We start from the raw sequence: 25763 nt of genomic DNA on the forward strand, positions 1-25763 counted from the left end.
CACTGGAGTCCAAATCCTGTGGTTCCATGTTACATTATCTTACAGTTACAATCCCCAATTCACTCCTCACCGATGTGACCAGACCATAGTCCCATAGTCGGGTTTAATCCATGGTTCAAACCCCACTGGTGCTCCCTGGGTCAATCCGTACTCACTTGATTTTGTTTTGTTGAAATAAAACGAGGGCCCCACCTCTTTACTGGCTAATAAAATAATAAGCAACACATGACAGTACGTACAGCAGTTGGAAACAGCCTGTGTATGAGGATTGCTGTGCAATTATTTTCCTTGTTACAGTGGTAAAAAAAATTTCCTTCCAAAATCAACTAAACAGACGGGGAAACTGCAGAGCTGACGGAAGCTACTCCAACACACTTATAAAATCTCGAAAATTTGCAAAAAGCTGCAGATTTTGCAGCCGCAATGCAATGCAAATCAGGATTTTTTTTGCGGCCGCAAGTGATGTAAAAAAAAACAAACAAACCATGCCAGGATAATGAATTCCTTTTCTATATATATATCCCCAAATTACAATTTGTAATTTAGGGTTTATCTTCAGGTAAGACATTCTCAATGTCGCAAGTTTCAGCCTCTGACTCTGATGTTTGTTTTGTTTTTAAGGGTTTTACGGCGCTTGCAACACATTAAGGTCATATCAGCGCCAGTAAAAAGGAAAAAATGGGATAGTAAAAAGTTCTAGAATTACAATTAAAGCACCCAAGAAAAAGTAAGACATAGGGGAACTGGGAACAAATATGGACCAGATGTAGATTCCAAGAGCATACCATCAATGCACTTAGTTTGAGATCACCTATGTCTCATCCAGACACAAGCACAAAATCCAACAAAGAGGAATACACTCAAATGCTTGCATTATACATTAAAAATAACACATAACAGAGAGATGATTTACAAGCAAAAAAAATATCATCTCCCAAAACAAAAACTATGCATTTGACTGTTTCCCTCCCAGTCAAGGACTCTGGCCAGGGTCGGGACAAAACCGAGCAATCCCACACCAAGACAAAGATAGAAAGCAAGTTGGAAAACAGATATACGGGGATAGAACTCTGACTCTGATGCATCGCTGCAAATAAGTTAGAGCCAAAGGCCACAGGGACAATAGGTCAGACGTACACACTGACACCCCTAACCTCAAGGTGCGAAGAAAAAATTCTTTGGTATTTAGTAGTAGTAGATGCCCCTGTGTGTGAAAGAGAGAGAGAGAGAGGGGGGGGGGGGGGGGGGGGGGGGGGATTTAAAATTGCTGTGATTTTTTAAAAACGTGGGTAGATACTCCCGAAGCAGACATCGAGTAAAGCCAAATGGATGTTTTTTTAGGGTTTTGCGGCGCTTGCAACACATTTAGGTCATATCAGCGACAGTAAAAATATACTTACTGCATCCATGATTTTACTGAATTATTTTTATTGTTTGTCGGGGTTTGTGACACTATGGAAGAAGTGGTGGGTATAAGAACTAGAAGTAAAAGTAAGTTTACTTAAAAAATATATATAGATTTGTTAAAACATTAAACCCGTTGCAAAAACAAAGAATGTTTCAATGAGATTTAATGCATGAAATGAGACTTGCAAACAGTATCTAAATGTCATTCATACAGTTTTAAAAAAGCATTCATTCTTAACAGTAACACGATTGGTTAACAAAAACTTTCCCATCAACGTTTCCAAATTATCCATGAAATGAATTCAGCCTTGCATTGTGTGTCGTAAATTCCTTTGTAAAATTGCATCTCTATCATCCCAGTTGGGCCATAAAGATTTGAAGTATAGTGATATTATGTTTGAATTAACCATCAAACTGATAATTATGCGAAAGACTTATTAAAGTTTGAGACCTAAAATAGAAACCACGTGTTACAATTGAAACTACAAAAGTACAGTAGAATCCTCATAAATAAAAAAAATACCGCTAGACAGGAGAGATTGGTTGACATTATCAATTATCTCCTTTGATAAAGAACAGAAAGGTTGAGACCTAAAGGAGGTGTTGACATTAAGCAGAAGTTGACACTATCCAGATTCCACTATAAATAAAAAATCAGAGGAAGAAAAATAATACTTTCTTTGACCCAGTGACGATTTTAAGTGATTATGCGGATACCAGCAGGGACATTTATGCAGGTCTGATAACAGAATGCAATTATGCACTGGATTTAACATTGTTGTAATGGACAATATTTTGCATTGGTCTGAGAGTATTTCCATTACAACAATGAGCCCATATCATTTGGATTACCCGACCTGCAAATAAGTACTTGTTGGCTGAGACATTCAATTATGTTTTGACCACAACGTCCATTGTTACAATCTCATTTCCATTCAGTTAATCACAAGTGTGTTTTGGTTCATCTCGTACATAAATTATGTCCAATACCGTAACAGATAAATTAAGACTAAAATCTTAACTGGGATCAGTACATTTCACTTTTGTTTTTTGAAAGTACGTAAAATAAATTAAATTAAAGGTTCTACACTGGTAAGTTTGTGGTACAAATTCAGATAAAAGTAGGGGGAAAAAAAGGTGTAACGACTTAGAAAACTGACAAAATACATGACAAGGAACATTTCGGACTGAAACACTACTTCAGCCAACAATAAAATTGCCAGTATAATTCATCCAATCAAGAAAGACAAGACTATACTATAAAAGATCCTGTAGTATTTTGGGCTTTTTTTTTTTCAAAGCCAGAGAAATTATAGTTTTTAAAAATTCCACTAAATAATCTGAGAGGACTAGAAAATAGAATAGCTTTTTACCTGATATAGTGTCATTGCTTAATTCACTTATAGCGCCTTGTCATCACCAAAAAAAATAATTCAAAATGAATAGGAAAATGTAGAATCCAAGGTAGAGAGTAACCCTCTTAAAAAAAACCAATGAATTGATTTTGTCAGCCAATGTCTGCATAAGAAAATGTTCAGTGAAATATTTTGAAAGAAAATCTCGTTTTATTTGTGTTTAATTGAAATTTTACCAAAGTTTACCTCTAGCTTAAGTAATTTGTCTTTAAGGTCGCACCATTCAATTACATCTATATAAATTTGGTTCAGTATAATGCACCACTCAATTATAACAATATAATTTGGTTCAGTATAATCTAATGTCAAAATAGGATGGAGAGGAAAGATAATAATCAAGACAAGACAGATTCAGGACTCGTCAACCAATGGTGAATTCTATGACACACATTTTTATATATTTACATTATCATTATCATCACCCCATAAAAAATCAATATTTGGGCTCTGCAGTTGCCTGCCTTTCCTTTTTAAACGACTTTCTGGTGACCTCCAATTCTTCCACATCACGATCAGGTAAAATATCACTGATGACTCCGTATCCCAGGGTGCAATTTCCATCACGAATGGTGAACCTCTGGTTCTTCTCCATCACCATCTTTTTCTGTAGATTGAAAACCAGTTTGCCATCCTCCCCTGGCATCAGCATATCCTTGTCTGGGATTTCCAACAGAGCAGGCTGAGACCAAGTGTTACAATATGTGATGGCCTGGAGAAAGCGAGTGATTGGCTTGTTTCGTCCTCCTTCATCCTGGTGCAAAGAGAGAAAGAATGTAGGACAGCAATGAAGATAATAATTTGCTTATGTAAGATTTTAAAAAATGCGATCCAATAGATACTTGTCTTCAAGATATGGACACGTATGCTTCATAAAATGTGCGGCTATGAGGTCTAGTGGTATGACTCACTTTCCGACCGGAAGGTCCAGGGTTCGAGGCCCGATTTGGGCAGCGCATACTTGAATCCTTGGAAAAGACTCTTTACTCACATTCTCTCACCGTACTCAGGTGTAAAATGAGTACCTAGACGTTAAGAAAAAGAATATTGGTTTTTTTAAATCTAAATTTCTTAACGTTAACAAATATAAAAATTTCACAAAATTTAGTCACTTTAATATAAATTCCCTTTTTGACATCTGGTTCACCCTGAAATGGGGATCCGGATAGCTCAGTTAGTGGAGCAGTCGCTTCTCATGCAAAGGGTATGAGATCAATCCCAGATAAAGTTGAGATCATTTTCTACCCCTCCCCACAGTGCACTCAGCAGTGATTGTAGAGCTGGGTCTGTTAGATCTGTTGGAAAGTACTTTGCAATATTTTAGCATCCTATCCAAAGGGAAGCAAGCAATTGCTATTATCTGTTTCATGCTTGGGGAAAAACTCTGGTTTCATGGGCCTAATGAATGACTCTGAAGGAACACTTTTTTTCACCCCAATATATGTTGCCATGACTGGTCATATTTAATCATACAACTTGCTTACCTTAGATAACAAATAAACTTGGGCTTCAAATCGGTTGTGCATTTTCATTGTGCCAGGCTTTCCCATGCAGAGACCTCTTCTCATTTCATCTCTTTTAACTCCCTTCACCAAAGCTCCAAGTTGATCACCAGCTTCCCCACGATCTAAACTTTTTTTGAACATTTCAATACCAGACACATTTGTCTTCCACTTCTTATCATATCCCATAATTTCACATTCGTCGCCTTTTTTCACTACTCCACGCTCAACTTTTCCTGATATAACAGTTCCTCTTCCAGGTATACTGAAACAGGAATCAACTGCCATGAAAAATGGTTTGTCTAAAACTCTCTCTGGTGTGTCAATATAGGAATCTACTGCATCCAAAAGTTCTTTCACTTTTTGTTCTCCAATTTCTGGGTCTGTTCCTTCTAATGCTTTCAGGGCAGATCCAATAATTATTGGAGTCTCATCTCCGTCATACCCAAATTCTGCCAGGAGTTCTCGAATTTCCATTTCTACCAACTCTTGCATCTCTGTGTCTGCAGCGTCAGCTTTGTTGACAAAGACAACAAGTTTTTTAATTCCAATTTGTTTTGATAATAATAAATGTTCTCGGGTCTGGGGCATTGTACCATCGGTAGCAGCTACAACAAGAATAGCACCTTCCATTTGAGTTGTGCCGGTGATCATGTTTTTTATGTAATCAGCATGACCTGGACAATCTACGTGACCATAATGTCTGGCAGCAGTTTCATACTCAATTGTCGCTGCATTGATGGTAATACCCCTTTTTCTTTCTTCTGGGGCATTGTCTATATCAGCGTATTCCTTAAAATCAGCCTTTTTCTCACCAGCCAAAACTTTCGTAATTGCAGCAGTCAGGGTCGTTTTCCCATGATCAACGTGACCTATTGTCCCGATATTTATATGTGGTTTTTCACGATTGAAACTCTTTTTACCTGCTGCGGGTGGTGCAGCGAGGAGTTGATTGAACACAGAAAAATTGTTCTTTCCACATACAAGTGGCTGTTTAGCATACTTCAATAGTAATTGGGACTTCTGTGTTAGTGATGCGGCTTCCAAGAAAGGTCGAATCAAGTAGGCTGCCATCTTGCTGTTTTATTTTGGTTTGGTTGACATGCGCAATGCAACAAGGTCAAATCATCGGTTAAGAAAACATCGATATTATTTTATCAATACTATTTTTAACATTTCATGACAGAATCTGTTGGATATAATTCCAGCTATAAAATCCCAATAATGGATAAATTATGTTTCATATCATTATTTTCATCACACCAGGAATTACCTTGGAAACAATGTATAGATATAACAATAATGGGAAGATTGAAGATGGAAGAACTTATATCGATGTATCTGAATCGACGGCTCTCTGCAAAGCTAAAGCTTTGCGGATTTATTCTTTTTTGATATTTAATTAACTAGCCTATAAATAAATTGCATTTATTTATTATCACAATATGAATAACATTTAAGACCCTTTTTGAACTAGTAATCATATTGCCACGAATGAAGCGTGAATCTAGCATTTACTGCCGTACTATTATTCGCCTCGAATCTATGATCATTGAATTGTTGTCATGGTGTTGATTACTAATGGAAGCCACCATGGATCAAAGGTTGGATTCATCCTTTACAGATTTGAACTATGTTGATGGAAATCAAGAGTACATAGATCCTGAAACGGATATACTGAAACTTGATGATGAGTTAGACCCAGTTACTGAAGATGGCGGGGCTACAGAGCCAATAAATGGGGCGGATGATGATATTCTTGAGGAAGACGATGACGATCATGAGGAGGAAATCGAGGTAAACAAAACAAACTTTAGTATAGTATAGTAAGTCTTTCCAGTGAATTAGGCTTTCAGTTCCTTTGCTGATTTAGGGTATGGATAATTCTTTGTAGTCATCTCGGTTTGATGGGAGGCTCAACTAAGCCGAATCTATGGTTGAATTGTAACAGAGGCTGTCAAATTGCCCCTTGAGTCTTGAGACTTGAAGTTGAAGACGTTGAGATCTGGAGCTTCCGCGACTGAGATTGGAAAGTTGTTCCATTGATCAATTACACGCTGGCTAAAAATTACTGCATGAGTGATGTGTTGCATCTGGCTTTGATCAATTTATATCTGTGTTACTGTCAGCAAACACAAACAATCCCTTCTGGACATCGCACAGACCGTGCGTAAATGTATATGAATATGAAGAATCTATATGTTTCTAACATGTCGCTTCTGATACGCCTATATGCCATACTGGGAATTCCAATCATTTTCAGTCGTTCTTCATAGCCTTTATCTTTTCTTCTTCTTCCAGTGTCATCTCATGGGTTGAGGTCGACTTGAAATGACACGCCAATCTTCCCTGTTGACAGCTTGCTGACTGCATTCGGCTGCCGACAATCCTGTCCATGTCCTCACATCATCTATCCAAGTTCTTGCTGGCCTGCCTCTTCCTCTTTTCCCCTCAACTCTACCCTCAAGAATGTCCTTGTTGACAGTTTGATGGCGTCTTAGGTGTCCAAAATACTTAAGTTTTCTTGTTTTTATTACTTTCATTAGGGTCGGTCTGATATCAAGGATGTCACAGACTTCTTGATTTGTTTTCTTTTCTTTCCAACTGATTTTTCCAAGGCGACGGAAAGTCCACATTTCAAAGGCCTCAATTCTTTTCTCTATTTGTTTGTTCAAGGTCCATGTTTCTGAGCCGTAGAGAAGTGTTGAGTGGACATAACATTTGAGTATTCTTATTCTCGTTTTCATCTGCGTTTGTTGCGAAGTTAAAATGTTATTCAGTTGACTGAACCTCGGCTTAGCTATAGCAATCCTGTTTTTCACTTCCAGCTCATTCTTTCCGTTGTTGGTCATTGTCTGTCCAAGATATTTAAAAGAATCTACTTGTTCGATGTTTTGATTATTAATTTGGACTTTTGCGCTTTTTTCAGGCTTCTTTGACATGACCATTACCTTCGTCTTTTGAACATTCATCTCTAGACCCTTTGCTGTACTGTTCAGGTTTATTTGATTTGCAAGGATCTGTAGATTTGTCTCGTTCGATGCCAACAATACTGTATCATCTGCATATCTCAGATTATTTATCCTCCTACCTCCAATAACAATACCTGGAATGTGCTCGGTTTTACGGAAGATAAACTCTGTGTACAAAAAATTGCTTCTCTTGTCCCATTATTTTTTCTAAAGCCAAACTGTACATCGCCAACTTCATTATCGATGGCAGACCTGATTCTTTCTAGGATGATCTTCAATAATAATTTAGTTACATGGGGCATCAGACTTATTGTGCGGAAATCACTGCAAGTTGTCGCCTTTGGTTTTTTTCGGTAGGGTGATGTAAACCGATTTGGCAAGTTCGTCTGGAATATAGCCTGTATTGTAAATACTATTAAAGAGATCTGTTAGTTTCACAATTGAGAATTCTTTCAAAATTTTTAGCATTTCTGTTACAATGCCATCTTCACCCTCAGCCTTGCCATCTTTCATATTTTTCAATGCATTTTCTATCTTTTACGCCTGTAATTATCTTAGTTGCCTTGTGGAGCACATCTTCTAACAGCTTCTGGTCCTTGCCATATTTGGGTTACTATACTGATACTGAGTTGCTAAATTCCAGATGAAGCCTAACTGAGCATTAAAATAGTATTCTCATGGACTCCAAATTGAGAAACGTAAAAGACATTCTAATTAGTCCAAAGATTTTATTGGGCTTATCAGCTTGATTCTCAATGAGCTTTGAAAAATGAAGTTCGGTGTCAACGTAAATCCCCGGGTCTTTTTCAACTTTAGATTTAATTAGAGCTGTTGTGTTGTTACACTGGTTATTTCTCATTTCATAAATAAGCTGAGAGTTTTTCTTTCCTATGTGTAATACGATGCATTTCCCAGCATTGAACTTTAGTTGCCCAATCACTTAGTTTGTTATTTTCTTTCTGCAGATTGTCCTTGTTACTTAATTTGTTCACTTTACTGTATACCTTGGTGTCGTCGGCGTGCATTGAACACTTGGATGAGCTAAATAGCATACTAGGTAAATCATTAATGAAAATGACAAAGAGGACGGTCCAAGGATGCTACCTTGTGATACCCCGATGACCACTTCTGCCCAGTCGGATACTATACCTTGTACACTAATTCTCTGTTTTCTGTCTTTAAAAAAGTGTCTAACCCAGCTTAGACTTAGAGTTTACCCATGAATGCCATATGTTTCCAGTTTCTTGAAGACTCTATGAAGTGGGACATAGTTGAATGCCCTAGCAAAGTCTAGGTATATTGCATTGATTGATGATCCTTTATCTAACATGTATGTGTAGTCGTTTAGTGTCATTAAGAGACAAAGCCATGTTGACAATCTGATAGCATGACTTTTTTTTTACCTTTGGAATGTATACCTCGACATCTTTTTTTGAAAATATACCAAGCCTCTGATACGTGAAGTTTTTTTTATCTTATCCGTTAAACTTGCAGCTGTAACTAATTCAGTTGCCTTTATTGAAATGATAGTAAGATTCATTGGGGGTTGCTCCCCTTGTGTAACAAATAAAAACATAGAATGTGAAGATGACTCCTCCTTAAAGGTCTTTTGTGCCTGATAGAATCCACCATTGACTGTTCGCTTGTATAAACTAAGTCTATGACATTTTTTGGAGTTTGAAATGAGCGGAAGTGTGTTGGCTGCATGACATGCTGTGTTAAAAAGGAATCTTTGAAGCAAGGTGGTCTGTGTCCACCTTAGGAGACATGTCTTCAATCCAATCTAGCTTTGGGAAATTGGAATCTCCTGTGATAAGAGCATGTGATCTGCTTTCTGTCATTTTTACTATAAGTTCATTAATCTTTGTATTATTGTCACAGGTGCTATTTGGATAGCGGTAGACAGAGCCCACTATCAATTTGTCATTTTCTTTCAGTGATATTTCACACCAGATTGATTCTTTTGAAATATAATACTTAACATTTATTTAGAGTTTGTGTAATTTCTGATTTTCTCTCGTAACTCATGAACTGTTCTAACTATTTAAAAATCTTGTCAGTGTCATTGTCCTCATGGTGGGAAAGCAATGTAAATCTAATTGAAATTATTGTAATATTGAAATAAGTATAAAAATGGATAATTCGTTTTTGATTAAGATGACATCCATATTTGAATGTTATAGGTATGATGTAATGGCTATATTTCTTTATCAAATGATAGCTAAATGCCTTTAATAAACATAACATAACAAATATTAGTATCATAACTTTTTTTCTCTCCTAGTTATCTCCAGGGGGTGTACTTGATGAAGAAACTATTGCCAGAGGATTATCAAATCTTGGCCGTTCTGCCAATGGAGCGTATCAAGTCTACCTAAACGTCACTATCCCTGTGAGTCAAGAGTGTGTAAAAGTGTATGTGAGCGCATATGTGTGTGTGTGTGTGTGTGTGTGTGTTTCTGTGTGTGTGTATTTCTATGTGTATGTGAATGTGTGTGTGTGTGTGTGTCTGTTTTTGTGTGTAAGTTGATTTTATAACAATACATTCTCTCATAGTTTTTTTTTTTTTTCATACAATGTGCCACAATAAAGTCTTCTTCTGATAATATGTTGACCTTTGTTAAAATTTAGCCATAATTTAGCTATGTGGTCTAGTGGTATGACACTCGCTTTTGGATCGGAAGATCCTGGGTTTGAGCCCCACTCAGCGCATAGAGAAGGCTCTTTACTCACATTCTCTCACCATACTCAGGTGTAAATTGAGTACCTGGTCGTTAACAGCGTTGTCTCTGTCTGAAAAAATTGTACGCTTAAAAGGCGCCATGTCGCGTCCTACATGTTAAATGTTGCTGTTGGCTAGGGACCCCTTGTAAAGCATTTGAGCATGTTTAGTGGATACTGGGCTATATAAAATCTCAATTTTTAAAAATTATTTCTCTCAAATATAATGCATTGTTATTACAATAAGTAATAGTATCAGTTTCTGTCTTCCTTTGAGAAAAGAAAAGAAAGATAGGTGATGAACGATTATCATTATCCTGTGCAGTTATATGTATCCATTTACACGAGTTGTCAACGTATATTTGAGTACTTCTTGAATGTTCTTCTTATTTCAGGGATTTTCTTTGACTGATATCACCCTCCTGGCAGAATATGAACACATTCAGAAAGTTGAGATCCCGTATAATGATATTACAGGTACGTTTATTACTTTCTTACTGTATATAATATTTACATTCTTCACCATTAAAACAATGATAGATTAACTATAAAGCGATATTTAATCAATGTCATGAAGATGAATTTGACAAGCAATTTGTTTACTCTTTAAATATAGATTTATCTCCCCTTGGAAAACTGCCCCATCTTTTGATACTGGATGCTTCCCACAACAAAATTGAAAGTCTTCTAAACTTTGAACCCCATGGAAACCTGCAGGAAGTCAACTTGTCTTACAACAACATTGACAGAATGGGAGATTTATCAGCTCACAAATGCTTGAGGAAACTAATCGTGGACAGTATCCTTTTCCTATTGACTTCGGTTTCTAAACATCTCTTACTCTTAAGGGAGGGGGCTCAATGTCTCAAACCTGACTCACACATAGATAGACATGGCTTGATCCTCATCACGTCAAATCTCTCTCTCTCTCTCTCTCTCTCTCTCTCTCTCTCTCTCTCTCTCTCTCTCTCTCTCTATATATATATATATATATATATATATATATATATATATATATATATATATACATACATATATATATCTTTTTCCATTGATTGTGTTGCTGGATCTAAAACCTAAAATCAAGTCTTTTGGAAAATATTTAACAGTAAACTATCATCTAATCTACAAGGGTGGCAATCCATCTTTACAATTCCTTCACAGACAACAAAACTCTGGTCCCTTGGACTATTAGCTCCAGAATTTTAAAAGTTTATCATTGTTTTAATATCAATATCTGTTTTTTAGATTTGTTTGTTTGTTTTGCTTTGATTTTTAATTGTTTTGGTTTATTTAAAATTCGGTTGTTAATTATTTATTCATTTATTTTACTTGAGGTTTCTTTTTTCCCTATGCAGTAGTTGTCTGTGATAGGAAATTGCCTGCAGTTTAAACAATTCTATTATCGAAAACTTACATTTTAACATTATATTTTGTTGAGAACTGGCAAGGCATAGACAAATCAGTTCGGTAATTCCTTAACCCCTTGTCTAGATAACTCAATTTCAGCAATAACTGGTTTGGAAAGCTGTAAGAGGCTAAAGTATCTGAGTCTGGCACACAACAAGATAAAAATGATCCAAGGATTAGACGATTTGCCTCTACAGCATCTTAATTTGGTGCGTCGATTGGTTCAGATTTACTTGATGCTTTATCTAAATTATACTATTGCTATTGAGATAAAGGCTTACTTTACGTATTCATATTGCCATTGTTATTGTTTTCATTGTTTGCTGAAGATGAGTGATCGTAGTATTTGTAAACCCATAGCCTGACACTGGCCAAAAATTATGTGAAAATACTAGTCCACAAGCACAAAAGAAAACAAAGCATGAGTAGTATTCAATAGTTTAACCGAAGGGATCATTTGTTTCCTTGGGCACTACTGATGACAACTCACCATACAGTGCACTAAGCTATAAATAAGTCAAAAGACAAATCCTGGTGTCAAGCTATAAGTTAACAAAGGCTTTGATCCTGAAACATTCCTTGTTACGGGAATTGTCCTTCAAAAAAAAACAAACAAACAAACAAAAAAACAACTTATATATTAACTGTTTACTTTTGTCTAATACTTTCTTCAAGACACATGGTATATGAATTGGATACACATGGAAATAAAAAAACCCCTGATAAATCGTTTAGGTTGTATAAAAATAACAAAATAGTGCAAAGTTTAAAAATATTGTATCAAAACTATTGAGAATTGATTATAATGATTATTGTCAAATATAAAAGAGTCACCATACTTGTCTTCTTTTACATTTTGCTTTTTTATACCCCCAGAGTAACAATGAAATAAAGATGATAGAAAACCTCAAGTCCTTGAAATTGCTAAGAGTAAGTATTTATATTGTTTTATATTTGTTATACATTATACATTTGCACAAGAAAGGTAGGTAGGTATAATCCGCAACCATAGCTTTCTAAGGAAATGGGAAAAGAGTGAATGAACTCGAGGAGAGAGAGAGGGGGAGAGAGAGAGAGAGAGAGAGAGAGAGAGAGAGAGAGAGAGAGAGAGAGAGAGAGAGAGAGAGAGAGAGAGAGAGAGAGAGAGAGAGAGAGAGGCGGGGGAGGGAAAAAAGTAGAAGAATTTATAATCTTAAAAAGAGACAAATAATGCAAAGCAAATATGATATTATAAATTATATATAAATAAATAAATATAGAAATATATATATATATAAATTTATAAATAAATAAATTATATTACAAATAATAAAACCAAAACAACAGAAAACAACAAACAAACAAACGAATCCTGTGACAGTGTTTTTACATTTGATGTAAAGAAATGTTTGCGTTAGCTTTAGTGGTACCAATTATCTAATTTATATTTATTTATTTTATTTTTTTTTAATGACAGAACTTGAATCTTTCTGGTAACAACATAAGGAGCTTATCTGGTCTGGATCACAATGCTTTGCTGCAAGTTATTGACTTGGAAGATAATGAGGTACAAGTCATAAAGACAAAAATAATTTGAGTCTATAGTTTATTATTATAGACTGGTATGAATAGGTGAATTCAGTTAGCCTTTTGTAAATCTCCACTTATTATTGAGGCATTTATTTACATACCACTTATCAATTCAAGAACGAATAAAGATATTGTTTTTTTCATGAACACTTTATTTAGACTAACACAATTACAAGGAACAAACACATGTGAACAGGAGGATCACTATAAATAATAAGTAATGGCCGGGTAGTTAAGGCATTGCAATGTGGCCTGGAAGGTCCCGGGGTCATCCTGCTTAAGGTACTTTTGTCTTTTTCTTTTGGCAAGATATTTAACTCCCAATTTGCATATTTTGGACAACATGGATGATTCCTGTTGACGTCAGACATTTGTTTATTTTTTCAGGTATCTATTATATTCCTTCATGAAATGCTGAGGTGTACTTTTAAAAGTATGATAAATCAGATGGTTTCAAGTAAACAATTTCCAAACAAATTCTACTCCCAGGTCATCGACATTTTAGAGATGAATCACATTCAAAATGCCAGGAGTCTGCGAGAATTGAATCTACTGCGCAATCCCATCCAAGAACTGCCGGATTACAGGATGTCCATTTTGTTTAGAATCAGCAGACTTACCATGCTTGACAGACACCATGTCAAGGAGGAAGAAAAGGTTTGAAAATGTTTTTTTTTAATCTTCTCTTCACTGTCTTTTTGTCACATTTAATAAACAGGGTAATGAATAATTTTAACGATTTTGATAAAAATGTTTCAATACTTTTTCATTTTATTGTGCTAATAATTTTTTTTAAAATAGACACCTGCTTCGTTTTTGTCTTACTTTGCATCATAATGAATCTGTTTTGTAGGAAACATAATGTTTACATTTAGATTATTTATCATCAATTCAGGTGGCAGCAATCAATATGTTCAATCCTCCAAAGGAAGTTGTGGCTGCGAGAGACCACATCATGCATGTTGTCTATTCTTTCCTGCAACCGGCGAGAGTTTGGGATAGGTAGGTGTGATATGTGCCTTCAATTTTAGTACAGTAGTCTCTGATTTAAAAAACGACTCACATGAAACAAAAATAAACACACTCACAAAAAAAAAGGACAACAAACGGACAAATAAAAAAAAACAAACCCAGAAGTTATAATTACAGAACAAAACCAAAGCAAATATAGTATGATTTTTTTCTAAGATAAAATGCTTATTAAATGACTTTTTAAAATTGTTTCAGCACCCTGCCAAATATCGAGACACCATATCCAATGTTGGTGCTGGTTGGACCTCAAGGATCTGGCAAGAAGGAGTTGGCCATGAGACTGGTAGAGGAATTTGGAGATTATTTCGGATATGGGTAAGTCAGAATTCAACACAGCTGGTTGCAACTTTATAGAACAGTCGTCCTGGTAGACTAATGAAGTACCTGTGATTTTGTGTTACATTGGATTTCGGCCTCCTACTTAATAGCTAAAAAAAGATGTAAATAAACATTTTAAGAAGAGAAAAAATTCCCTTTGAATTTTTTTTCAAGGAATACTAGTTTGAGTACTAGCAGAACAAGGGTGCCTTGCAGCGACATGTACATTATGACACGGAAACTTGGTTCCTTTTGGCTTGGTTTGGGAATAAACATACCATTGTAAAATGCAATGATCATACTAAATATGTGGCCGTGGTCTATGTCAGTGTGTGTATTTTTCATTTATGTTTATCTAATTATGTACATATGCAATTTAATGATATATGAAAATGTAAAGTGACAAGTTTGTTGGGTTTGATTTTTCTCCTGACTAATCTCATATTTGACCATTTTAACTAGGATAGCAGGAACAGCAATGTCACTCCACTTCATCAAAGGCAACATCGCATTACTATAACTGCTATCCTTATGAAAATGATTAGTTTATTTATTTTTTTAATACTGATAATAAGATAGATAATACGATAGATTATGTTTTGTGTTAAACCGTTATATAGAGTTTTTTTATGTACAATTTTCTCTATCACAAATCAAAGTAAAAACTAAGCTAATAGAAGCTGTGGCTTGAAACTGTAAAAAGCGTTGAACAACTATGAATAGAAAGAATAACTTTTTTTAAAGTTAAGTATTTTGGTGTTTTTTTTAAGCTGTTCTGTTACACTCATTTTTATGTGTTCGTATTTTGTTTGGGGTTTGTTTTTTTTTTTTGGGGGGGGGGGGGATTTTTTTTCTTTTAAATTTTATTTTTAAGTTGTTATACTAATCTTAGTTAAATACTTTTCTTTATCATAGGTTTGCTGACAAAATACTGGGGAGTTCAATCACAGTTTCACATACATTCATTACGTTTATTATACCACTATTGCATTGTTTATCTTTTGACAGAATTTCTCACACAACCAGACGACCAAGAGCTAATGAAGTATCTGGAAAAGACTATTGCTTCGTTTCTCTAGAAAAATTTGAAATGGACATAAAAATGGTAAAAAAATATTCAATAATGGCAATGAAATTAAATGTGAAAAGACCCAAATCTGTGAAATTCTGTGTGGCATTTCAGTTTTAAGAATAACAAATATAATATTGATAAGTCAAAGTCAGTTAAAACAACATGGAAGTTCCATCGGCATAGCTTTTACTTTTATGGGTTTAGGAATGGACCCTCGAATTTCTTCCTGGACTTGCCAACCAGCATCTCCTTCTTCTTTGTAGTTAGGGCAGCCAACGCCAACATGCTGACGACAAGCGATATGCCATATTATTGTATGCGCTCAGAACGGCCAGTAAGTGTTCATGACTTGGTGCTGTCATTTGTTTTTCTGGTAGATTGCTTATTGGGTCGCTGCTAGTTAGGTAATGTCTTTGATTTTCATATGTTAGAAAGTGTCACTTATTACTTTTCATAAGAAAGTGAACGTGAATGTATTGATATAAGAACAAATCATGTTTCTACATATCCAGGGCCAATTCATTCAGACTTACCAATACAATGACAATTGGTATGGACTACAGATGGAGGCCATAGAGTCTGTGGCCAGGGAAGGCCTGGCATGTGTTGTACATATGGAATTGGAGGTAAGCATGGCATTGTCATGGCTTTGGCCGTTTGTGATTAACACTAAATCGATACTATCTTTTTTTTGGTATTGAAATGATAATAATCGATTCTTGCAATTTAATATTATTTGTGTCTTTTTTTCCCCATTTGGGATGAGGTTTATGATGTGATAATCATAGAGATTATGATGATGACGACGGTGGTGATTGTGGTTGTGGTGGTGGTACGATGATGTTAATGTTAATAATGATGATGATGAACTTATTAGCAATAATAAAGGGATGATGAAGTTAATATGAGTAATGCTAGCAAGATATAAGTTATTGACTTTTTTTTTCCAGGGCGTTCTTACCTTGAAGAATACTTACTTTGAGCCTCGCTATGTCCTCATTATGCCTTTGGATGCCGATGATCATGAATGCCGATTGAGGGAGAGAGCAATTTACACAGAATTCCAAATCCAGAAGATGTTGAAGAGAACGGATGTTTACGCTCAGCATAATCAGGATCACCCTGGATTCTTTGATATGATGATTTGCAGTGGTAAGTTTCTTTCTTGATTAACTCTATCAACCTTAGCCTTCTACCTCTGTGTTGTCAGTGGTAAGTTTCTTTCATGATTAACTCACTCAACCTTAGCCTTCTACCTCTGTGTTGTCAGTGGTAAGTTTCTTTCATTATTAACTCACTCAACCTTAGCCTTCTACCTCTGTGTTGTCTATGGTAAGCTTCTTTCATGATTAACTCACTCAACCTTAGCCTTCTACCTCTGTGTTGTCTGTGGTAAGCTTCTTTCATGATTAACTCACTCAACCTTATCCTTCTACCTCTGTGTTGTCCGCTCTTTGTAGAGATTTTGGTACTTTTCAAAATTGAAAACAAAATATTCTGAAGTGTTCAATCTAAACGAAAATTGGCTTGTACATAGAATTTTTTAGTTACCACCATCATTTAAAAATTAAAACCAGTAGAATATTGGCTTGTACATCGTATGATTTAGTTACCATCATCATGTAAAGATAAAAACCAGTAGCTTTAAAAATACATGTTTTATTTGTCTCAGAAAGATGTGATTATGAAAGGGTAAAAATGACCCCAGCCAAATTCATTATGTGTCATAATGGAATTCCCAAGACTACAGGCTATATAAATTTAAGTTTTGTTCTTTGGACCAAAGAAAGAAGGTATAGTCCGATTAAAGAAAAATGGTTGAACATTCTTTAAATCTATAAAATGTCAACTTTGATTGGCATATTGTAAGGTTAGTTCAATGGAAAAGTCAATACCGATCATATCGGTAATAGGAGTGAACAGACGTTTTTGGCATACAGAGATAGTCGGTGTTAGAGTTGAGTGGGTTAAAAAGAACAATTTTACCACTGCATTTGTTAAAGATTGATATAAAAAAAAAATTTTTAGCATCATTGTGTTCTTTGATATTAACAGTTGTACTTTGATTTCACAGGCCAAGGAATTAGCTAAGCTGTAAATAACAAAATAATTTTAAAATACTGAGGTCAGGCATATTTTTTACTGGTTAGCTTTCCCTCAAAGTTTAGTCTAATGGGTTATCCAAATTCTTTCTGTTTAACATCTAAATTATTTACAAAACGTATTTGAAAAAAAGAAACAACCCAAAAAAAAAAAAAAATATCCACCTAAAAAAAAAGAGAGAAAGGAAAAAAGAATTTTAAGAAAGAAAGAAAACAAACAAAAAGCAAAACAAAACAAAACAAACAAAAAAATCATAGAGTGAAGCTAATTTTAACACACTTTCTGATTTCTAATCTTATTCCCTTCCAATTCTCTACTCTCTTTCCCTGTTTATTGATGACAGATGATATTACAGAAGCTTACAAACAGCTGAGGAGATTGGTCATGGATTATCTAGGAATCAGCAGTACCACGCCTGCCAGCACAGCCCAACCTTACACTATCACAGACACACGGGAGGTGACAGAAGGTTTCCCGCCATTCACTGGTGCTGCCTCATCCAATCAGATGGGCGCAAGAACTTGGTCAAAGCCCAGCATAGCTGACAGCATTTCTCAGACGAGGGGACCGAGAATTGGATCTGGACTTCCAGTCAGCCGTGGCATTGTGGTAATAGAGATTTGTATGAATTGTAAGGTGGACTGACAAAACATGCAACATGGCGGAAATTATTGGAATCTATGGAGTTTGTGAAAATCTACAAAGCAATTTTTAAATGATTAAAATGCAGTATAAATTTTTGAAATATAATTAGGGACAAAGTTATAGATATTTTGGTACATTTTAGATAAAGAAAAAGAAATCTTTAAATTACAATTTTAATTGTTTTTGCTAATATTTAGAAAACAGTCAGCGCAACATCCGAAACTTTTAATATGACCATTACATAAATATTTTATTATAAAATTGTTGACGGTTATACTTAATTCAATTTTTTTTTAAAGAACAACTCATGAATGTTGAATTAGTTGCCAGCATATGAGTAGAGTTGTCTAAACAAAACAGATTTAGATGATGTGAGGAATTGGAGATGAAAACGTTATCGAGGTGAAAAATAGCTGGTGATAACGAAAATAAAGAAAGGATATTTTACAAGAGATAAAACATTAATTAAAATTTATATTTATGATCATACTATTTTAGTTCTACCAATGCCGTGAAAAGCAAAGTATAGAGAGAAACACAGGATACTTTTACTAACTTTCACAAAATTGCTTTCCAGGAGGAAGAATCCATCAAGAGACGACACAGCGCTGCCAAAGATGTCGTCAGCGGATATGTACCACCTTTGTATGAACAATTATTGACCAAGTAAGTAATTGACATGAAAGTATTCAAAGAACAAGTAAATAATTGACACCAAAGTATTCAAAGATCAAGTAAGTTATTGACACTAAAGGATTTAAAGATCAAGTGAGCAATTGACACTAAACTATTCAAAAATCAAGTGAGTCACTGACATTAAAGTATTCAAATATCAAGTGAGTCAGTGACACTAAAGTTTTTAAAGATCAAGTGATTAATTGACACTAAAGTAAAGTGCTCAAAGAACTAGTAAGTATTTGACACTAAAGGATTCAAAGAGTTAGTAAGTATTTGACACTAAAGTATTCAAAGATCAAGTGAATAATTGACACTGAAGTATTTAAAGATCAAGTGAATAACTGACACTAAAGTATTCAAATAACGGTGAGTAATTAACAGTAACATATTGAAAGAAATGTGACTCATCGCCTCGATCTGGGATCATGTCAGGTAGGAGCAGGAGATTCTAAAAATGAAATTTAAAGTTAAAATTACTGGTAACATATTAAAAAAAAAAAAACAATTATGGAAACCATTTGTAACTCACCATTTCAAAACGGTATTATGTCAGGATGAACATGACTCCTAAAAATAAATTTAGTAATGAAACAACAAAAAATAGAACATTTTGAGTTTTTGCAATGTAAGAAATTGTATTTATTTCCCACTACAACATTTAGACCTAATCCTAGGTGTCGCACTTGGGTCCATAAATCAAATTTCTAGTATTTGGTGTATCCCGGCATAATACCGTTTTGAGACGGCGGGTCACCTATTGGTTCTCCATAGTGAAGGGTACCAATGTAATTAAGTTTTATATTTTATATTTTATATTGTGGATTCAGTTCAGCATCTAGTTCACCATCTTGATTTCGAGCCGATGTGTCACAAAGTGTAGCAGGAGCAAGTTGTGACTGTACAAAGCATGAATAAATGTGTAATGATAAATAGATCCCGATCCTCTGGCTACAGCCCAGTCAACTTACTTCAATGAACACCATTTTATAGACATTTTTGATGACATGATTCCATAGCATATTATTTGATTGTCAATTTGAATATGAAAATTACACTTGCACAGTGGGCCGTTTGCTACAGGGTCATTAAAGATGAAAAATGTGTTTTCTTTTCACTCGTCGTACAATCTGGAATCTAAATGCAGATGATATTACTTAAAGTAAGTAATTCGTAAATGAATTTTAAAATAAAATATTTATTTATAATTTCCTCTTGTCGAATTCAAAGTATTCTTTATTCTTGTAGGGTAGGGACGGACATGGAATTATTTCAGGTCTGATAACCCAAATTAATATGGGCTCATAGTTGTAATGGAAATACTCTCAAACCTACTCAAAATTTATCCTTTTCAACAATGTTAAACCAAGCCCATAATTATGTGTGGTTTTCAGAGCTGCAAATATGAGCAGGTAGGTAGGGAGTAGAATAGAGGTCAATGTTTTTGACAAGTTACGAGGCTGTGACATTAAATCATTTTGATTCATATTATTCAAGCAACAGCAGAAAATCATGCAGGAAAAAAAAACATGTTAAATTAATTTTAGACAGTTTACTTTTCCTAAGTTTTGAAATGAACACATTTTTTTATGAAAACAAAATAACAATTTAAAATACCATTCACAATAGTTATCAAAAATGAAATTTTAAATGCCATATTTTGTAACAATTGAAGTATTTATTGAAACAATTTTTAAAAAAAAGTAATAAAAAATTTAATTACATATTAACCTTTAGTTTACTTTCCAGCACCTTCTCTCTTATTCGATCAAATGCAATCACATTTAACGTTTTTGTTATTAAACCTCCATCATCCCCTCCCCCTTACTAGCTATCCAAAAACAGCTCCACAAACAGTCAACAGCCAGCTCGGCCTCGGAGAGAAAGAAGATACAAGAGCTTACTCAGCCCCCATAAATCAAGTCAAAGAAGGAACAGAGTTGCCAGCAGAAGGACCTCCAGCCTCTCCTGATTCCTCCATGAGCAAATCGAGTTCCAGCTCCAATTTGTCCGACCTTGACTCAGCCACTGAGCTACAGCGGGGATGTGGAGGGAAAAGCAACACCAACCACAATTCTAAAGGCCTTTTGCCTACAGAGAAAGTCAATCCATTGGCGCTCATCGATGAACAGGGCTACAAATCTGCCTCTAAATCTGAACTGACCCCTCCCCGACCCCTCTCAGCATCACGACCTGATTCACAAACAGGAGGTCGTCCTGGCTCTGACCGCCATATTGTCTTACCACCAATCAAAAATGCTGCGTGATAAAGTTTTACCCAAATGTAAATTGTTATAGAATGTTTATTTATACTTTAAATCCTTGGCAAAAATCAGCATCATCACATTGAATAGCAAATTTATTGGCTTTTGAGATTTTTACAACTTTTACACATACCATAATGGTTCATTTTGGAATTTCTATTTCTTTGAGTGGACAAAAATCGTATTTTGTTAAAAGCTGATTTATTGTTCTTGTAAATGGATGAGTAATGACAAAAAGAATGATGAATTTGCACAACTTACTGAATTTATGAGTTTCAACGTATAAAATCTAATGTGATGTTCTGTATCAAAAAAAGCAATTCTATTTCTTGTATTTTTCTCTCTGCTTTACTTTACTTTGTTTTTCACACACAATTTTTTTGTTTTATTTAGAACCAGTGTCTACTTCCCGATTTTTAAAATGTTGTTTTTTAAACTGATAAAAATTCTCAATCCTACCTACTTCACTTCATTCAAATAAAATCCAAACTTATTGGTATGATAATGTTTCCTCAAATCCTCTAATAAAAGTAATCAGTAATATATGTTTCTTTGTCTTTAACGAGGAGTGCAATGAACTAGCACAGCCTATAAATCTTTGGTTGCCTTTAGTTTTATTATTAATGCAAAGATATTTGCTTCACAAAATAAATCCGCTTTTCAGACTTGATAGAGTTGTTTCATAAATGCATGTTTATTTTTATCTTTAGAAAACATGTAAACGCTGAAGTATTTTTTAAAAATCCACTGTTCTTGATAGATAACCGCAGGTAGAAAAAAAAGTTATTTATATCATTAAAACATTAAAAGGGAAAGATGTCGCACAAACATCCATCACTTCGTTTTAAGTTAAAAGTTTGAAATGCTTGATTTTAAAAATGAAATGTCGTTGAGATTGTAAATAATATAACCATAGGTACCCATGTCATTAATTGTATATGAATAAAATTGTCAAAATAAAGCTTCCATATAACATCTTATCTAATTTACCTATGAATTCTTTCTATGTCTAAAAAACAACATATCTGGGTGGGGTTCCTGGCCTCCTATAGTGGGCAGGGAAGTGCTTACTGTGTCTTCTATCCCCCTATCTGTTTTCCATCTTGCTTTCTGTCTTTGTCTTGGAATGAGATTTCTTGATTTTGTCCTGGTCCTGGCTGGATACCCTGGCTGAGAGGGAAACAGTCAAATGTATAGTTAGTTTTGGGAGACAATATTTTTTCCCCTGTAAATCATCTCTCTATTATGCACTGAATTATGTTTTGTTTACATATTATATATGATTTGTAAACATTTGAGCGTGTTCCTCTTAGTGGGTACCTGTGCTTGTGTATGGATGAGACTTTTAGGTGATCTCAAACTAAGTACTTTGATAGTGTGCTCTTGGAATCTATATCTATTTTCTATTTGAACCAATATCCCTTTGTCTTTCCTTTTCTTGAGTGCTTTAATTGTAATTATAGAACGTATAACTATCCCATATTCTTCCTTTTGACTGGCGCTGATATGACCTTAATGTGTCGCAAGCGCCGTAAAACCCTTTAAAAAAATAATAAAAAAAAACAAAAAACAAAACAAAACAAAACAAAGCAACATATAACATGTATAGCACATGTATACAATGATATATGGAAAACTCGAGGTCCCAAGCCAACATGTAGGACGAGACATGACTCCTTTAAAGAATTACTGCAATTGTATTCGGCTAGATACTTATTTTACACCTGAGTTGCTGAGAGATGGAGAGTAAAGAGCCTTTTTCCAAGGACAACTCCATACTCCATATCACCCAAGCAAGACTCAAACCTGGGAATTACTGGTTTGAAGGTGACTTTCATACCACAAGACCACAAAGCCGCTCTACTAATAGTCATCAATGTGTGCTTTAACAATTTCCCATCAAGTCAACCTAAATCCCAGGGTAGCTTTTAATGTGACGTGTGTGGTGTGTGGTAGAACATAAAAATATTAGAAATATTTGGGTCTCCAAGCAGATGCTTAAATAACAGTTATGTTCTCGTATTAAAGTAACAGTTAAGAAGCTGGAATAAGGAACAGCGACACAATGTTTTCTACACCATACTTAACATTGAACTGCCTTTTTGTTTATCAAATTAATCATTTTTATAAATTGCATGGTATACAAGGGGTATATAATCCATTCAACAATTCAGATATAAAGTAAAGAGTAAAACATGGATTGTCTCTCTTACATTCATTTCAGTTTTGAAAACTCGAAATCAAAACTTCAGAGCTAAGACTTGTTACTGTTGACACTCTTACGTTATTCAAAGGCCATTATCAAATAATTAATTATGCCCATTCACAACGGCACCATAAGATCCCGTCGCCTAGGCATTCCATGATGGAATATAGATAATCCATCAAACAGGATGTCTGATATCAACAATAATCACCCATGTTGTCCAAGTGAGCAAACTGGGGGTTAATAATATCGTCCAAGGAAACAACGAAAGTGCCTGAAGCGGGACTCGAATCCAGGACCTTCTGGGTCACAGTGCAATGCCTTAACCACCCGGCCTCTTCGCCATTATAGGCCATTCATATGCCATTGCCTATAGCAAAAGATTAATTCAAAACAGAGTTGTGTTAGTTGTGTACAATAGCCTACTCAAAGCCACAACATAAGATATATGATTTGCCGTAATTGTCACCCATCAGGTCACTAACCGCGCTCAACATGGTTTGATTTTGATACAACAGGAGTCACAGTACCACTGAGCTGCTGGCGATAGAATCGAAATGGAGTGAATTTAAATCATAAAATTACAGCGCGGATACAACATTATGGCACGTCATAATGATAGAACTTGATTGTCCAGGGAAATGGAATTTCAGTTCGGTTCAGTCAATGGAGACCTGCCTACCACTACGAAAAAATCGTAAAATTACGACATTTCGGCCTCAATTTCAAACTTCTTAAACATCTCAAAGTGATTAAATCTTATTAAAAATGAAAGTTGATTCTAAAGTATAGCTATATAATTTAAAGATTTTGAATTGTTATTTAATCATTGTGATGATAAATTGTTGATATATAAAGTTAATTATAGCGACTATTATTGTTATATCTTAAAAATACGAATTTTTAAATTTCAAGTTGACTGTCTAACTCAAAAGGTGTCGATATTAAAATCCAATGATGATAGAGTGGGTGTACACTTGCGATGCACACTACATACAAAACAAACAGAAACACACTTGAACCTTGAATATAATTCATCAATCAAGTAGAAACAGAACATAGTTTTCTTCCGAACAAATAAAAAAAACAAACAACAAACATGAATAGCAGATTAGATGTTGATGAAGATGATGTTGGTGATTATGATGATCATGACAATCACTATCATGGGGGACAACAATGGCGATGATGATGTTGATGTTGATGGTGTTGATGATGATGATGATGATGATGATGATGATGATGATGATGATATTGATGACGATGATGACGAGAACCACAGCACAGAGACTGCATATCTTCGAGTATTCAACAATCTAACCTGGAATGCAGACGAAAATAAGGGGAATATGATCTGCTTCTTGGGTTTATCTGCAGCTTTGGACACCATTGACCACATCATGCTCAGCCGTCTTGAGAAATTGTTGGTATAGGCATTGCCCTGAGCTTATGATGACGATGATGGAGATGATGAAGCGGGTAATAAAAAAGGGGATATCGTGGCACTGACTTTGCTTCGTACCCAAAAGGCACCGAGTTCGACTACCCGAATCGTTGTGTGGCCTTGAGCAAGTTACCTCGCCCTAGCTCACTTTGTGGCGCTGCACTGCGGCTGACGTCTGGGTTATTCCAGACATCCCTTGGGATAGACCCGAAAAACAAATTTCCCCTTGGGGATGAATAAAGGGAATTTAAACATTAAAAAATAATTTTAAGATGAAGTCACGATACTTGTTCAAATTGTTCATTTAATTTAGAGTAATGGGAAGTTGCACAAATCAAAGGTATTCACAGCCCTCCAAACTAAATGGCCTTCATTCATCCGCAAAGGAAAGTTTTCTTTAAGATCTATCTGGTGAAAAGACCAAAAAGAACACAGGCGCCAACCGAAGTGCAATGCAACAGTGTTAGTAATAGGAACAAAGTTTCTTGCCCAAGGAAAACAACATGACAGAACGGGATTCAAATCCTGGTATCTGGGATGCAAGTGCAATGCTTTATCCACTTGGTCATCTTGCTCCTTTTAGCATGGATTCCATAACAACAGATCAAAAGTATAAATGTGTCATAATATTATGTCAGTAATGTTGTGAAAAAATCTAAAATGGTCTGCATGGAACAGTGCCAGAAATAGCAGATAGAAAAATACAACAAAAGACATTTTTAAAAAATCAGTGTGAAATTTTCTAGTATTTTTCTTTCTGTTTGGTCAGGCACTGTACACCCTTCTTCACTCTTCAACCAGTGCCTGTTCCCTCATGTGTCAGGTAATGATGTGTACAAGCTTTGAATATACAAATAGCTCATAACACACCGCTCAGTTTGAGTATTCAAAAGCTATGACTAAAAAAAATAAACAAACAGGAAACAAACAAACAAAATAAAAATAATAATAATACAACAAAAAACAACAGCAATATAAATCAAACAAAGAAATAACCTCCTCCAAAAAGAG

At 35.1% G+C, this 25763-nt stretch overlaps 2 protein-coding genes across 2 annotated transcripts; one reads left to right on the forward strand and one right to left on the reverse strand.

The window, feature by feature from the left end:
- Positions 1-1554: 1554 nt before the first annotated feature.
- LOC144975475 (elongation factor Tu-like) lies at positions 1555-5420 on the reverse strand. The gene is made up of 2 exons (XM_078919599.1): positions 4304-5420; positions 1555-3573 (listed from the first exon to the last, which is right to left on the reverse strand). The coding sequence occupies exons 1-2, from the start codon at positions 5393-5395 to the stop codon at positions 3256-3258; spliced, it is 1410 nt and encodes a 469-aa protein (XP_078775725.1). The 5' UTR covers positions 5396-5420; the 3' UTR covers positions 1555-3255.
- A 445-nt stretch (positions 5421-5865) lies between these two features.
- On the forward strand, positions 5866-22082 carry LOC144975476 (leucine-rich repeat and guanylate kinase domain-containing protein-like). Its single transcript, XM_078919600.1, has 16 exons — positions 5866-6118; positions 9578-9685; positions 10410-10491; positions 10631-10813; positions 11509-11633; positions 12301-12354; positions 12881-12970; positions 13483-13650; positions 13889-13995; positions 14221-14340; positions 15352-15448; positions 15928-16041; positions 16366-16567; positions 17862-18127; positions 18741-18829; positions 20670-22082. Exons 1-16 carry the CDS (start codon positions 5903-5905, stop codon positions 21103-21105), a joined length of 2457 nt encoding a protein of 818 aa, XP_078775726.1. The 5' UTR covers positions 5866-5902; the 3' UTR covers positions 21106-22082.
- The last annotated feature ends 3681 nt before the right edge of the window (positions 22083-25763 follow it).

This window comes from Berghia stephanieae, chromosome 6, assembly GCF_034508935.2.
Source record: "Berghia stephanieae isolate SIO BIC M18660-M18661 chromosome 6, UCSD_Bste_1.3, whole genome shotgun sequence".
Taxonomy (NCBI): Eukaryota; Metazoa; Mollusca; class Gastropoda; order Nudibranchia; family Aeolidiidae; genus Berghia; species Berghia stephanieae.